This window comes from Opisthocomus hoazin, chromosome 6 (assembly GCF_030867145.1).
Source record: "Opisthocomus hoazin isolate bOpiHoa1 chromosome 6, bOpiHoa1.hap1, whole genome shotgun sequence".
Lineage (NCBI taxonomy): Eukaryota > Metazoa > Chordata > Aves > Opisthocomiformes > Opisthocomidae > Opisthocomus > Opisthocomus hoazin.
Window position 1 is genome coordinate 32,668,682 of NC_134419.1, and position 17,396 is coordinate 32,686,077.

The 17,396-nt window shown below is 50.1% G+C and overlaps 1 protein-coding gene across 1 annotated transcript in view; it reads right to left on the bottom strand.

Moving 5' to 3' along the window:
* The window catches only part of PAPPA2 (pappalysin 2), a 94,630-nt gene that overhangs the window by 63,822 nt on the left and 13,412 nt on the right, over positions 1-17,396 (bottom strand). The window contains exon 5 of the mRNA XM_075424102.1: positions 795-940. Within this exon, the coding sequence (XP_075280217.1) occupies positions 795-940 (146 nt within the window). The remainder of the gene's footprint in view (positions 1-794; positions 941-17,396) is intronic.

A 17,396-nucleotide genomic window follows, 5' to 3' on the forward strand; every position in this document is an offset into this window, starting at 1 on the left:
CTGCAAAGTGTAAAGGGCTTTGCCAGAGAACTCCGACACTGAAGAGGTGAAGGGAGAGGCAGGAAAGAGAGACGGCAGAAATTGGAGAAAACACACAATACATTCACATTCTAGTGAAGCAGTTGCCGTTTTGACTGTTTTGTAGCCTGCCAAGACTGATGACCTTGAGGGTCTGCCTTGAATTCACTGAAGCCGAGGAGAACCTTGTCTCCAGCAGGCAGCATGCGAAGTTATAAAAACATGGTTTAATTTCATAGTCATCCTCAAATTTGCAGCTGGGTTCAGAAGTAGGCAGTGCTCGCTGCCTGGTCAGCTCTGGAGTCACTCAAATCTGGAGTCTCGGCTCTGAAATCACTGACACTCCTGGTTTATCTGTTTGTCATTGTTTGCTGCAAAGTGAATTTCACCATTTCCAGAATCCTGGAAGATAGACCTGGAAGGTCCCAGAGAAGCCAAATGCAAGCTTAAACCCCTCTCCAGAGCCTGCACTGATGGTGAACCTGCAGCTCTCCATCCCACTGTCTCAGTGCCTTCACCATTAAAAGTTTTGTAGAACAACCTGGAAGTCTCTGGTCAGGGTGCAGCCTCACCACATTATCCACATGTTTACGGGAAACAGGCAGCTCCTGTCCTTACAGAAGCAGCTACTGGTACACCCAAAGCCTGTTATCATGACCTCCTTATTAAACATCCTCAATGTTGAGCCAAATCATAGCTGCTTCTTTTTGCCAAATCAACCAAGAGAGAGGAAAATCAACAACCCTGAGACCCCACGAGTGGGGTAGCTTGCTTACCCAGGTGACTAAGGGCCTCTTTATCCCATGGCCAAGTGGCAGCACCAGCCAACTCTTCCCTCACCGAATTGGCAAAGTAAACGTTGAGGAAGTGGCTGCTGTTCAGCTGCAGTGCCTCCTTCAGCTCCTTCACGCTCATGTACGCCCTGCAAGGACAAGGGAGAGGAGATAGTCAGCATAGACTTCAACAGAGCAAAGAGGAAAAGCAGGAGCCACCCACAGATATTCTGGAAAGGGTGCAGCAGACCTCCAAAACAAACAGCATTTGGTAAAGCATGGCAAAATTCAGCAAGTTTGAACAGGATGTCCCATGGCAGTACGAATTCTGCTCTGTAAGATGCAAGTTCTGCTAGTGAGGGGTTTGGGTGGGAGGCAGTCATGCAGTCTGAAGTTTTGCCAATTACAGTACCTTTGCTGATGAGTTCTACTCTTAGAGAAGGTTTTCCAACAACGGGGACAGAAGAGATACCAGACAATAGGATAAAAGCAGCCAAAATGGCAGGAGAAACCATGAGATAAGAAAGGAAATGCTAGGGAAAAACTGGAATTTGACTGGGGAGCAGGGAAGGAAGTGAGTTTTTCTCAAGGTGTGAGGAGAGAGGGAGGAATCCAGAACTCCATCTGGTTCCAAGAAGAGTTTTCAGGGGCCTTCCTCGATACAGTTCAGGGCAGGAATGGACATAAAACCTTATTGTTGGGAGCAGAGAGTGTTTGGCAGCTGAGGCCAAGAAGTGTCTTCTCCAGCTTCTCTAGTCTGTCTGGAGAAGCTCACAGTCACAGCCCTCCGCTCTATCCTTTTCCCCAGGACAACCAGTGTGCGAGACGCTGCCTGGGTCCCTCCATCACTGAGCCCAGAGCAGAGCCCTCTTCACATGGACTTGTCTCTCTGCACGTGATCTGAATCCTCTCTGAAAGGAGGTCTGGGATGTCTGCAGAAGCCAGGGCAAGGAAGCACAGGAGCTCCCAAAATAAGCTTAATGGGGGGAGAGGGACATCTCTGGAGGCAGATCCACCGAAGGGCATGTTTAGTGAGAAAAGCCTCCTGACGATGCTGCTGGCTGTCTCTCCTCCCATATCCAATGTTGAGAATAAAGAGTTACAGGAGCACAAAAAATATTGGAAGGGTCCAGGACATCCATTTCTAAATGATATGGAAAGGTCATGGGCTGGGAGAGGTGGGTAGGCAATAGGCATTGCAGCAGAGCAGTAACATGCGTAGGTATGCCTGGGTGTCCGCAAAGCGATCCTCACAACGTGGCACGTCTCAGCACATGGAAAAGTAAAAACAGCAGTCAGGAAATTTAGGTTTCTCTCTCCCCTCTGCGTGGTTGTTTCTGCACAGGTCAGAGGTTTGCATTGCATTCACTGGTGCACCAACAGTCCCAACATTGATCTTTAGGGAGTTCATGTCTTCAGCTGTGTAAAATGATCAGGATCTAACGTAATAACAACAATAATAATTACAGTAATAATAGCAGCGGGATTGTAGGGCCTTGGGCTCTGCTGCAAATGCCAGATACTCTTTTAAATCAAGTACTACCATTTCCACCATCAGTGCCATTAACCTCATGGGCTGAGGCAGCGTTAGGACAGGTAGCCCAAGAAGACATTGTCTCTAGGACTTGTCTCGGTCTTCAAAATCTGAGGACCCTGACCCACGGTTTGTGAAGCTATTAATTTCGGAGATTCTAAGCAGGGAAAAAAAGTCGTGGAAAGGCTTCAAATACATCACTGTGGAATGATGATGGAAATGCCCCATTGTGGAAATATGTCATAAGAATGACTAAACCTGGAGCATAAGGCCAACAGCAACATTAAGGTGGCGGAAAGCATTTCACTTCTTCCCATGCTTCCAGTAGCAATTGGCATCTTTAAGCTGCACGGAGAGATTATGAAGGGAATGCAATGTTTTCTTTATGCTGGACTGGCCATGAAGGCACACCAGCTATATTTGCACGAGCGGCTTCTGTAAAGGTGGCATCCATTAGCGAATTCCTCACCTCATTGAATTACGGAAGGCAGGACTAAAAAGCTGAGCATGGGCTAAGGGGAAAAAGGCGTGTTCTCATCCGAGATGTGAAATGAGAAGGGAAACCAACGAGAGATGTGCAAATACACTGTTTGAGATGGCAAGATCCCTAGTCAAGTTATTATACCAGACTTCTTTAGAGAGAGAGAGAGGTTGCTACAGCAAATGCAAAAGGAGGAAAAAGTCAAAAAACAAAGAAACAGATTTCCAGATGCAGACTAGAGCAGGATAGCATGTAGAACAGAGCTCGGTAAACCCAAGGGTGGCCACTTCCCCAGATCTGAAATAGCAAAAAGACTTTCAGAGGCCATTACTGACTTGGGAAGTGTCAGATAATCAGGGTCTGCCAACTACCTCTCCCCTACCACCAGCCCCAGCAGGCCATCCTGGGCTGGAGACATCTCACCCACCTTCCCAGCAACAAAGCAGCTCCGAAACTTCAGTCACTTTGGAAAATCTTGGCTGGACTATATGGCAGCATTTAATGGGGAGATGAGATGACCAGCTTGTCTTCACCAGGCCCCAAGATCTCCCACCACAAAGCAGCATTCCCAGAACACTTTCCCCAGCTCATCAGCTTGCAGAGAGAACACTCTCCCAACCGGAAACGTCAAATTAGGAGAACATGATCTCTTCTCTGTGATGTCTCGCCTGAGCATCCCAGACATGCGCCACGCTGACGCCATCCCTTCAACCCAACCAAGACGGGAGCAGGCCGAGAGGAGTAGATAGGGAGAAGAATAAATAAACCTGAAGGGCATATTTGCGGCATGACTCTGAAGGAAGAGAAGCAAAAATTTCATAGAAATAGAGCGTAAAGGAGGGGGAAAGGGGAGAGAAAGTCTCCCTCACACATCAAAACTGCTCGGGGCACACAAACTTAAAAATAATGTTGATTCCTGACCTATGATATCTTGGAAAAATAGCCCCAAACCCTTCCAGGCTGTCCAAATTCCGAGAGCTGACGTCAGCCCTATTCAGAGGGATATTCCCGCCGCCCCTCTTCTGGAGACATGATGTTTTTCTGGCTGTCGCCTGCTGTTCCCTTGACACCAGCAACATTTTTTGTCAACCCTTAATTATAAATAACTGTAATTTCCTCCATTGAGAGATCTGGATGGGTCAGGGCTATGTCAGGGTAGAGAGAGCAGTTCCAGCACTGAGAGATGCTCAGATGAGCTGGATGGACAAGGAGAGGATAGGACCCTAATTTCACCCACTATGTCACGGAAAGCACGAATATCCTGCTGGTGTCCCCAGAGACACAAGCAAGACCTAAACAACTCTAGAATGGGCAACTTCGATTCTCCTCAATCTACATTTCCTACTGGCATCCTTAGCTTAGACAAGGAGCATGTAACTGGCGTCTTCATCTGTTGCTTATTGCCAAGGTCATGCTCTCCCTCTTCTTCAGCGCTTCTGTGATTTTCCCTAGGGGAAAGGCAGAGCAGCCTTTGGTCTCCACAAACAGCTTAAGTGACAGCCCTCTCCTCTGCTCCCCAAATAGCTTCCCAATTCCTACAAGACTGGAGCATTCCAAACAAGATGGTATTTACAGCAGGCTGGGCACTGCAAGCCAACACAGAAACACAGGGGAGGCCAGAAGGACACATGAAGGCACAGCTATCGACTGAGAACCAAGAAAACCAACCTCAAAGAATAGGGCAGAGGGTAGAAGATGGAGAAGGGCCATCAGGTTTTCCAGATTCAAAGCAAATGTTTCTCCAACAACACCCAAAACTCATTGGTGAGCAGTGAGCTGCATGGTAATACCACCTTGAGTTGGGACATATTTGCAACCCTGGGAAAGTGGCGCTTGCAAGAAGAGTATATGCAAAAGTACAGAGATGTTAGCGACGAGAGGGCTATGGGCTGCCATTAATCGAGATGAGCATGGCCATGAACACCATCTGAAATGATGATATTTGAGGGAATAAGTCCAGATCTGAGCACCTCCCTCATGGCAGGTGCTCACTTGTGATATCGTTGGCTTAAAGTTCTGATGGATTACACCAGCTGACAATCTGACTCTAAGGCAGGCTTTGGCACCACACTATTTTACCTGCGAGACTCGTGCTTGACAGAAAGCAAGGTGGGCAAGCAGCAGCACAGTGGAACCACACTGATGCTTGTGTGATCCTGGGTCAGGAGCACATGGTTCTGTATGGGACGTAATGATGTGCTGTCATTATGTGACATTTCAGGCTACTGAAAAAAGGAAAGAAAGATGAAGTCCAGCAGCTTCAGTGACTGTGTCTCCACAGAATAGTGGAATCAGACTCATAACCATGGATGGAGAGGACCTCCACAGGTCATCTAGTCTGACTCCCTTGTTCAAAACAGGTCTAATTAAATCACGTTGCTCAAGGCCATGTCCAGCTGAGACCTGAACAGCTCTGAAGACAGAGGTTTCACAATTTTTCTTGGCAACCTATTCCAGTATTTAACTACCCTCACGGTAAAAAAAAAAAAATCCTAACGTCTAATCCAAATTTATCGTGTTCCAACTTGTGTCCATTGCTTCCTCTCCTATTATCATGCATACCTTCTCAGTCTTGCTCCATCTTCTCTGTGTCACCCCATTACATCAAATGGGAAAGACATCAAATGGCTACAGCTTTGCATGGAAAACTATTACTGCACTAGACCTTAGCACACTAAGGCCTAAAGACCCAAAATTTCCTTTCTGATCAGTTGACAAATCATGCTCCACCTATGATTCCAGGACTCCCTGGAGAGCCCTCACATTCCTTTCTCATGCTTTTCGTTGGAAAACATTGTCCTAGGCCATGGGGCAGACAGCATCTTTCTACTCAGGGATGGAAGTCAAGCTCTGGGATGGCTTGGTCAAAGAAGAAGGGTTGACGTACTCTGGAGAGAGCGAGCTGTTGCTGCTTTTTCAGGCAGCAATTTCTGGCCGCAACAACAGGATCACTGGTGGTGCACAGGTGGGATGGAGGAGAGGACCTGCTAATCTATGGTGTAGTAGAATGGGCAATCAAGCTGTAACACAAACCTGATGTGGTTTAAGGTAGGAGAAGAGCAGCAAGAGTGGCACTTTTTGGTGACAGCCATGTCTTAACAGGAAGCCTTGGGGCCATGAAAGTGACCATTACCACTGAAAGGCAAACGGTGGCACTTCCAAGTGAAAAGTGAGGCTAGCACGTACCCCTTGCAGTACCATAAATCAAACTGAATTCTCTGGGTGCTGCAAAGGATGCAGTGTGTAATGCCACAGGAATTCCACTGCAATTCAAAAATAGGAGTCCTCTCCCTGTAGACTTTTCAGAGGGGATGTGGGAGTGGGGTTGAGTGGAAGCCGTCCAAGTGCCCTCCATGGACAGCTGGAAAATACTTGAGACCCAGCCAGCTCCAGCTAACCATGCAGCCTAATGAAGTCACAGGGGATTCCTAGCTCTGCTTTCATGTCCTTCACCCACTGCAAGGAAATTCCTCTTCCTACTCCCACCAAGCAGGGAGGCTCCATTTTCTTCCAAATCTTTGCTTGACAAACAAGGAATCCCTCAGACTTCCCAGGAACAAGCACCAGCCTGCCAACAACATTTTTGGTGTGCAGACAACCCATGCGCCCAAGGCTGCAAAGGGTTAACGCAACATGCAGCAACCTTGCTTCTAAAGAAGCAGCCATAAGCCCAAAAACCACAACTTGATCCATCAAGACAGGTGCTGAATCCAGAGGCATGAATATTTTCAGAAAGCATACTCTCTAAACTCTCAGCATCATCAGTAAAGAGAGATGCTCCTCCAGATGGCGAGCCAAAGCGAACATCTTCTGACTCACCCTACCAAAGGACTCCTCCCCATGGTGACTCTTTAGGGGGAGATCGAAAGAGATAATCCTCCAGGCTTGGGCTCTCTGCTTGCATGCATGAATCCTCCTTGCTACAATTTGTGAATCCTCATGCCTATTCCCAGCACATGAATTCCCAGGTGATGCTCAGCCTTGCCTCCCTTCTGCCCTGCCACAGGCAGACAAAGCCCACTGCCACAAGGTGAAGAGGACATGCTACCATTGTGGTACAGCACACAAGCCAAGATGGGTGACTTGGTCTGCCCTCCAGACTAGGCTGAAGGTGGTTCTTGTAGCTGCGGCTGCCTCATGCTCTGGGTTTACTTGCCCTGAAATTTGTGGTGTTAATGCAGCTGAGGGGTGCTCTATTTTTAGGCAAAAGCTTCAGTCCTCCCATAGTTGTCAAGAGTACCTGCATCCCCATGACCACGGTTTAGGAACTCTGACTCCAGTCCAGCACTATGCTGGTATGCCACAAACATCACTGCCAGCATCATGACAACTTGACAAGGCAGCAACATCTAAATGACTCTCATCTGGACAAGCTTTGGTAACACAGCCAGATACAAAACACATGCAAGAGACAGAGGGAAGGCTGAAGAGCAGCCAGACATTCCCCTGGGATCACAGGAGGCACAACACTGCTGGATTAATACCCTCTGTAGTCCTCAGGATTCTCTCATCAGCTTCACTGGGTGTTGGGCTCCAGCCAGAGACCATTTGGGTACACAAGAGGTGAGGGCATCACACACCTCTTGGACATGCCTGGAAAAACCCAACTCTAAGGCCCTGACAGCATGACTAGAATAACAACCTAGGAAGCAGCCATCACTGGCAGCACCACTTAAGAGACCATTTAAAATTTGCATGAGTGGCTGAGTATCAAGATGTCAGAGGGCAACAGGGCAAAACGCTCCTACATGAGGGCCTTCAGGGTCAGGACTTTCCCTTATGCATGAGCAATTCCTGTTGGATTCAGAGGTAACCCTCAGTCTCCGTGTGGGAGGTAGATTTGGCTTTGGGACTGAAGCAGCAGCAGATGCTGCAGGGTCAGAAAGCTGCACTGGCAAAGCTGCAGACGGGATCAAAAAGACAAGTTGTGGTTTGAGGCTGTGACCCTTCCATACAGATTTCCTGGGGAAAGGGACCAAGAAGGCTGCAGATCACTAGCACGCAGCAGGCAAGCTCCCAGTTACATCAGATGGTAGTACGCAACTTCTTGAGGTCAGATTTGGGCAAGAAAGACAATAACATTAGTGTTAGACCAGAAAACCCTGCAGGGCATTTTGCCCTGAGATAGGCTGAAGAATAATTGCTGCTAACAATGGCATGGCCCAGCTATTTCTGGAAGTGTTTTCTAAAAAGCTATTCACTAAATCACCACTGAACCGGCCAAAGGCAATGTTATTTCAGGCCTGGTTTTGGTAAGCAGTGTAGAAATTGCAGAAGAGCTGATGAGAGAAAGAAAACTTGGCCTGAACTAATAACAAGTTGATTCAGCTTAACTTTAATGAAGGGATGAACACAGGTTTTGGACTAAGAATTGAAAGTCAGGACTGACCAGCAGACACCGCTGCATCCGAGATGCCAGGGTAAAATGGGAATTCCCTGAAACCAAGCTGACTCCAGTGAAAACTAAAAGTAAAAGACTCTTATAAAAATAAAAAAAGAGCAAAAGAAGGAAGGAGTGGATCTGCTGAGCAGGGAAGGTGGAGCCGAAGCTCAGTGCGATTAGGATGCATCCCTGCACAGCATTAATGTATGATCTCCACCTTTAGTTAGGATTGTGAGGCAGAACTCAAGTTCCATTCTGGCGGGGTACAAGAAGACTAAAGGTGTGGTACTGGAGCAGAGCTCAAGATAAAAGTGAAAAAAAAAAAAGGTGGCAGCAGCTGAAGAGGGACCGAAGTGACATTTGGACTGAGTGGGAGGGAAGATGAACTCCTGGGGAGGTGGCAGCGAGTCCCAGCTCCAAACAGAGCAGGGTATATGGATGAGAACAAAGGGCAAAAAGCAGGAGGGAAGAGTGCAGAAATGGAAATGTTCATAAAGAAAACTCAATGGATATAATACATTTGCAGCAGGAGCCTGGCGAAACGCCACCCTGAATCCAGAAGGGCTGACCACAGGACATACAGCTGAAGAACAGCTACTATGAGACATGCCCTCCTGTCTACAGGGGTGAACAAAGGTCATAACAAGACAGCCTCATCTGGTTGTCCTCTCTCTGACAAGCCTTAAATCCACCTGCAAACTTCAGCAGAATTTCAGGTATAAAAGTCTCCATGTTATTACTCTCAGTCTCCTACCCCACCTTTCAAAAAAAAAGAATGGAAGTGCTTAAACACAGGGACTGATGTAGATGTCATCACCTAAAGGTCAGTGAAGGACATGCAATGCCCTCTCTGGGCAAACTCCGAATACACTGCCAGAGACACCAAGCATTTAACCAGCTGCCGGCACTGACAGATCCCAGACCCTGCCAGCGTGAACACAGGCAAAGGCATGCTGCACTTGCTGGTCTTTCTCTTGAGAAGCCACAGTTGATCATCAAAGACTCATCTTTGCCTCTGACACCACGACAAGGCACCTGACTTTCGGCAACCCACATTAATTTCTCGCCACCAGCCTACTCAGAGACTGTTTGCTTTTCTGCCGGACGCTGGTTTCCCCTCTGGATCTTGTTATAGCTCTGTTGACAGGTTATCACAGAATCACAGAATGTTAGGGGTTGGAAGGGACCTCTGTGGGTCACCCAGTCCAACCCCCTGCCGAAGCAGGGTCACCCAGAGCAGGCTGCACAGGACCGCATCCAGGCGGGTCTTGAAGATCTCCAGAGGAGGAGACTCCACAGCCTCCCTGGGCAGTCTGTGCCAGGGCTCCATCACCCTCAGAGGGAAGAAGTTCTTCCTCGTGTTCAGCTGGAACTTTCTCTGCTTCAGTCTGTGCCCGTTGCCCCTTGTCCTGTCGCTGGGCACCACTGGAAAGAGTCTGGCCCCGTCCTCCTGACACCCACCCTGCAGATATTGATCGGCATTTCGAAGGTCCCCTCTCAGCCTTCCCTTCTCCAGGCTGAACAGGCCCAGCTCCCTCAGCCTTTCCTCGTAGGAGAGATGCTCCAGTCCTCTCATTATCCTCATAGCCCTCCACTGGACTCTGTCCAGTAGCTCCTCATCTTTCTTGAACTGGGGAGCCCAGAACTGGACTCAGTACTGAAGATGGGGCCTCACTAGAGCAGAGTAGAGGGTAAGGAAAATATGCACAGGGCGAGGGAGCAGGGGCCAGCCGTAAGGCTGGTTGCACATGGCACACTGGTACTCATGTTTTGGGGGTTGAACTGAGGGTAGTTCCCCACTAACTTGTGTTGAATACATGACAATGAACCTTGGTAGAGGTTTACCCCCAGCCATGTGCTTGCAGCACCGTGGGCACTCTCACAACACCCATGCCAATGGGTGCATGCCCCCCAGCAGATCTGACCTCCCCTTCCAACACTGCCTTTGGATACAGCCTCCTGGTGTGGCTTCTTGCAGCAGGTTTTGCCAAGGTTGAGGCTTTTCTTGGAGGATGCCAAAGCATCATCAGCTCCTGTGATTTTTGACCCATGCTGCCACAGCAAGGAGTTCCCTCCAGTGCTCCTCTGAAGGGACAGGGATGTTCAGTGGCTTATCCTTCAGCATAGATTAATCATGTGTGCATCAGATGCTCGGATCACTGAAAACCACAAGTTTCACGAAGCTTGCACCCTCAGGCCGAGGCTGGCTTACCACCTCACTCAGTTTCTGGCTGCCACACACGTGATGGGCACCACAGCCTGTCTGAGTGCCTCTCGGGATGGTTCTGCTGGCAAATCCAGCACATCTCCATTTGTCTGTGTAGGTTTCCTGGCTATAACTGAGGTACCACCAGCCCTAGTACATCTTAGGAAGAGGTGAGGTTTTTGAGAACCACTCATTTGGACCCAGGCACCAGCATTTTGCCCAATTTGCATTTCAATTTCAAAAAAACCCCAATGGTTATGACTACTTGATACAACTATAGTCTCTCCTGAGCTCCCGAAGGAGTCTGTCCTGCACTGCAGAAAGCACCAGGACCAACCATCAACAATTTCAAAGGGTCCCAGTGCCTGACACAGAAGCCATTACATTATGAACCTCGGAGAAAGTCCCACATTTGTCTAGGGTTAAATGTCCATACTTTCCCCCAGGGACAGGAACCCACATGTTCCCCTTTACCTGCCTCAAATTAATTTGCTTTAAAAAGGAGGAGACCAATTGACCACATGGCCTCCTCCATTCCCAGCCCAAATACCATCCAACATCACCGGGTTGCTGGAGGACAAGGGGGATCTTTCCAAAGTGGCCTCATGGAGGAGGCATCTAGACATGGCCCCATAGCACAGGCGTCACCCACCAGCAGGAAAGGCCTTGGAGAGGTGACAAGGCAGCAGCAAGAGGAATGCTGGGTCAGGATCAGGCACGCACAGTGGAGAAATCCAGGGCTGCGAGACAGAGCAGAGAGCTGCAGTGAGGCTGATTGGAGGAGGCATGAAGGGAGACAAACAAGGGAAGCGTGGCCTCTGGCTCGGCAGGGACTACCTGACCTCTCCTCCAACGGGGCATGGCAACTTTCGGCTGACGCCGGCAGCCAGCCTGCGTCCCGAGGGTTGTTGCTGTCTGGCAGAGACAGTAAGCGGCAAAGCCCTAATCGGAAAGGGCAGCTGGATCACAAAGCTCCCTCCTGTGCTTCTCTGCCAAGCCAAAATACGGGAGCCATGGCTGGGACCCCTTTCTCCTGCATTGCTCTTACCCCATCCCTGGTGCCTCCCCTGAAAACTGGGGGCAACAGCCACACCGATGGGTCCCAGCCCTCTGGGTCACCTCCTGAGGTGGACCTGTCAGAGCTGCAGCCCTCCATCACCAGCGCTCAGCGTGGACACGCAGGGTCTCTCTACGCTCCAGTACTTTTTAGGACTAGCACAGCTCTCACCTCCCCACGCACGCAAAGACCCACCAGCAACCTTGCAGTGGGGACATCCACTCTTCCCACCCCTTCTCCCCCCATTGATTACCTCCTGGTTGCCAGCCTCCCATCTCTTGAGCTACTTCTCACCCAGAGGCAACCTGCAGGGATACTCTGCCGTGCCACCATATTTGTACACCCCCCCAGCCTGCTTTAGGGCTCACCACAACACCAGCAGCCCCAAAGGCTTCCTTCTCAGGTCAGAGAGGCAAGGACTTGGAGAAAGGACATCATCTCTGCAAGGTCATCTTCCCAACAGCTGTCCTCATACAACCTCAGAGGTATGACACTCCTGTATAATTCAGTGTGAAAAACCCCGTGCCACCAAGAACAGACCTACAAATTCAGCATTTCTTACAGGACTTTGGCCCTAAAGCATCTTTGGATTCTACCAAACAACCAAAGCCTGTACACACTTGGAAGTTAACACAAAATCTGTCAAACGTTTCCCAAAAAACTCCCACAGGAGGCTGCCTTTGAGCTTGTGTTAGCACTACCAATTCACCCCATGAACCTTCCTTTTTACCCCCTCCAGGGAGGAGAAATCCATGCAAGTCCCATAAACTTCCTGGCTTGTGCGACAATTCTTGTGTTGCTTAAGCATAAAGGGCCATCAACTTTCCCCCGGGATAAATTTGTCCTGGCAATCTGCATTTTAGTGGTCTACATCTTGGGGGAGTTGATAGCATTTGGGGTTTGTTTTAATGGGAGTTGGTAGCCATGATCAATTGTAGAAGCTCTGTTTCCACGGAAATGGGTATTTAATAGATTTTTTGAAAATGGCAGTTATTGACCCAATGGGCCTTAATGGCTTAAAAACCATCTGATTGTAGTATGTAAGAGTAAATGCATGTAATTTTCAAATGCATACTGGAAAAGGTAGTAAAAACCTTTTTGAACTGCAGGGACCTGGTCAAGAGGGAGTTTCCATCTGCTGGTTTGGCCTTTCTATTTCTATCAGAGTGAATCATGGCCATCTCTTCTTCAGAGAGGCTTACCGTTCCCTCACGGGTGAGATCATCTTAAAACACGCGACCCATCAAGGTATGGGGATGTCTTTCGTCAGACCAGGCAGCAATGCAGAGTCAGGCTTTCAGAGCAGCTCAACTCCCAGCTGATCTTATGGTGGTAACGAAGGACACATGGACCGTCTCTCATCCTCCGTGGACCACACGCTCCCCCCATTGCTCCCAGCGAGAGCTCCTTGGGAGCTGAAAAGCCCCACGTACCTCAGACTCCTGGGTTTAAACTCAACCTACAGGCTCCCAGTTGACGATCCTACAGTGAAATTCCCAGGCAGACATCCTGGTTTATCCAGGATTAGCACATACCAGAAACATTGAGTAAACTCCAAAGGAACATACTCATTACTCAGCAGCAATTCTGGAAGCAGAGAACAGACTAAACCCCGGTACTTCTTTCGTGGTGTCTGTGAGCACTGACTGCAGCCCTCCCATCCCCACTAAGCCACGTATTTAGGGTTATCACCCCCACCGACTCTTCAAGGTCTACAAAGGCTCAGCACCTTGTGCCCATCACAGCGGCAGCTCCCCTCTCCAGCTGCCTGTTTTCATGAGCCTGTGGGAACATAGGTGACCAAGATTTTTATCTGTTCGAAACCAGCCTGCAGGTTCAGCCATTGCAAAGAGGACCACCCAAGCCACGTGTGTGCAGGACAGCAGGGCTGGGTACGTGTCACCTCTGTAGAATAAACCAACACAAACCTCCACAGACCTGAAAACTCTCGAATTTCAGATGTCTGTCCTCCTGCTCCCTATTACATTCCCCTTCAAAAAAAACAGCTAAGCAGAAATTAGAGAGTTCAGAGCCACAACCTGTTGCTTCTCCTCCTCATCAGTGGAGTAAGGGAGACAAACATTGCAGGTCACCGCCTGCTTCCACACCAGTAAGGTGTCTCCCAGTGCCATCCCCAAGTAGGCCCATAACACAGCATCCCACCTGCTTGCAGCAGCACTCACCTCCGCCCCGTCAAACCCAAGAGCATGCCAGGAAGGAGCAATGCCGCTGGCCAAGCGCAGATGCTGGGTGCAGACCCCAAGGCTTGCAGGTGCCTGGGTGATAGGACCCCGCTGGGCTGGGCTTGCCACCTGCACCCAGCACTGACCCCTCACTCTCAGCAGGCATGAAGGAGGTTCAGACCATTGTCAGACCATCGTCATTCCCTGAGAACATGTGCCTGGCCATCTGCAGGAGCATGGACCTAACAGCCTACCTAGCAAGTCAAGAAGCTACTGCACATCTGCGGGGGCTGCAAGAAGGAGACATCATCCCTGAAAACAGCAGCAGCTGAGGAGAACTAATCAGAAGAATTCAAAAGAAACAGAGTTAAAGATTCAGTTTTGAACCATGCAGGGGAAGGAAAGGAGCCCTGGCAGGGAGAAAGGCAGCGAAGCAGCATCTTGGGAAGGAGGGGAGCCCAGCGCAGGCAGCATCCCGGCTCCAGCCCACACCGACACGCTTTGGAGAGGCTCGCTATCCACCGCACGGGGTAAGTGCTCTCCTTCTGTTGCCAGTGTTGAGGCTGGCTGGCGAGACGCCGGCGTTACACAGAACGTGTGTGAGAGAGGGCAAGTGAGAAGCGCCGGGGGGGAAACAGAGAAATATGTTTGCAGCCCCTCGTGGTTTTGCAAGGCAGAACTCAACAGTGGCAAGTTATTCTAGACCGTGCTCCAAGCTAAACAAAGCCAGGTATGGTTCACTTTCCGCCTGGATTGTTTGTTTCGAGGCAAGATAAAAAACATCCCGGGCCAGGACCATGTCTTACAGCACTTTTTGCCTGCCTGAGGTTGCACAGATAAGCCCTGTCCCATCGTACCCACAAGAGCAGATCTGGCGTGAATCAGCTTCCTCTTACTTTTTGCTTGCGGCAAAAACACGAAGAAACATTCCAGGTTTAGGGAGGTCTCAAGGTCTCTGCAAACAAGTCAGCGTCCTCAGGAGCCTGAATTTCTCTGCCAATTTTTATAGCAGAGTTCACGGTCTGCTGCAGGAAGGCAGAGGGGATAACACAAGTGGGTGCAACGCTCCCAGTCTCCCCCAGCACTATATGGGCTTCACACGGCTGATCAGAGCCTTGGGGCCAGGAGGCTCAGCAAAGCACTCCAGACAGAGGAGAATTGCACAAGAGCATCATTTTTTGCCTTGCACTTAGCCAGGACCGAGCAGCTTCATCTCCTCTCATTAAATGCCTCTTTTTCCCATCAAGGGACTAGGAAGCAGGAGACCAGAGCCCCAGTGCCAATAGCAGAACCTCACTGCTGCATGACTGGAGGCCAAGATGTCTAAGACTTCCATGCCTCAGTTTCCCAAGCTGAAGAGCTGGAACTATCCTTGCCCACAGCACAGGCAGGTGTTTGCAGACATCTCAGAAGAAGTCATCTTTGCTGTGCGGGATTTTCAAAGGAGCTTAGAGGAGCTAGGCACCCACATCCCACTGCTGTTCAATGGAAAGCAAGTGTCCAGCTTTTCACCAGGTGCCTCCTCCTTTCCCATCCACCACCCACAGCAGCTTCCCCTCTAGGGCAGATCTCAGTGCTGGTGGGAAAGAGGGAGAGCTGTGGACCTGATGAGCCCGGTGAAGACGACCCTACAGTGCCATGCTACTGCCTAAAGCTTGTCTCCAGCCAAAGAGCTGGGACTGATGCACATCACCCCCAGCACCATCTTCAGCACCAGGTCTCAGGAGACAGGGTGCATGTGGAGCTCTGTTCTAGGACCAGTCGAGGCTGGAGAGAAACACAGATGAACATGTAGCAGGAGGCAGCTCAGACGCCTCTTGAAAGAGGGCATGGCTGGTGCAGAGGGGCCAGATCACAGACCGATTTCTGCATGGATGGGGGAGGCAGAGCCTTAGGTTGAAGTCATCTCCAAAAACTGTTCTGGTGACCACCAGCTGACAAGCAAGTGTCAGTCTCTCTTCTTCATCCAGCCTGCCTGACTAGTGGGGCAGCTGAAGAAGAAACACAGACACTGCAAGGCTGGAGAAGGATTTTTTGATGGCACTCAGACGAGCCCACAGCAGGCTGCAATGCGTGTGCCTCTCCATCAGTGGGGCAGCATGGCCTTGCAGCAGAAGTCAACGGAAGGGTGGCAGAATGCCAGGGTGCCACCCCTCCAGTCTCTGGCCTGCCTTGTCTGTTCAGACAGCAAGCTCTTGGGCACTGGCAGAAGAAGGCTCCGTTAACAGGGCTGACAACAGCAGACAAATGTGCTGAGCAGGGATGATGCTCCCAGGCACGTTAAGCAAACAGGTCCTAGTTCCTTTGCGAGGGGAACAAACCACACAGACCTGTTGTCAATAGATTCCCCTCAGAAACACTTCACTGCGATGGCAGTGTCCGGTCTTGCTAAAAGATCCAAAACTTTGCTACGTTCACCCGAAAGGTCTCAAAGGGCAGAACCTTGTGGCCTTGGTATTGGTCAGGAAAGGGATCAAGACAGAGAATAAGAGGAAAAGAAATCTGTTCAAGCCAAACATCTCCCCCTTACTTTTTCTTTTTTAAAAAAGAAAAAAGGGAAAAAACAAGTCCCAAGCCTCCAACTTATTTTTAGGTCCAGGCAATTGGGTGTCCCAGCCGGAGCACGGCACACGCAAGCCAGCATTCTGAAAATGCCTTCCTCGCGGATATAAAAAGGACGCGAGATAATTTGTTGGGGAAGTTTTGTAACGTAGTGATTGTATGTTAACCACAAACAAACAAACAAAAAAATATCCAAGGCTGACTCCGGTCCCCAGCACAGCCCTTGGCAGTGGACAGTTGCAAAAGCTCAGCGTCCTCAGCCTCCCCAAAGCCTCCCAGCAAAGTCCTCTGCCTCGCATCGTCTCAGTGGGTTTGGGCTCCTCTGGACCCGTTCCCTCTCACCCCATCACCCTCTGCAAAGGGGCAGTTGGATTTCCTAAATAACGGTGGCAGCTGGGCCAAGGAAAACTAAAAGCAGTATGTTCGCTTAATGACTCCAATGGCCACTGCTCAGCCTGCCAACCCAAGCGCGCGATAAATCATCCCAGAGACCCCGTCAATGTCGAGCTGATGGAGTCCCACCAGATGGCTGCCGAGCTCCCCACCACCCTGCTGTTTTGGTTCCTGTGGTTTCACTAGCCTAGCCAGGGTCTCGGCTGGGGTCCTCTGCCTGTGGGCAAGGGTACGGTCAGACGAGGAGGAGCCCCAGGGAGGGCTGAACAGCAGGACAAAGAGTGAGCCCCCCCCCAGCCCTCGGACACAAGCTGTTCCTTCACAATTGCCATCCTGATACAATCAGCCCCCTGTAAGTTAGCTCCCGGGACAGTGGCGTTTGCTAGAACAATAGCTCACATCTGGGACAGCTGTTTTCCCCGAAATCACCCAGGCTGCCCGCAGCCGCTGGGCAGGGATCCTCTCCTCGCTCACACGCAGTTTGTGTTCCCCGTCTCCTGCGCAGAGGCAGCCACCCCCGGGAGGACCTGGCAGGTTCCTCGAGGAATCGTATCCACACTCACAGGAAGGCTTCTGGGAGTAAGCAAGACTCGTCCCCCAGCAGAAGCTTACTGGAAATTAACCCCCAAGCCTTCTACCTTGGGAAGAAGAGGAGCACATTACTGTAGATCTCATTTTTTATGTTTAGCATCCCAAAACCCACAGAAGAAGGTTTGGGCACATAGGCAGTGCGCTGCCATACAGAGCAAGAAGTTCTCCTTGTAGACCTCTCATCATTTGATGTTACAGTCCACATCTACCCTTCC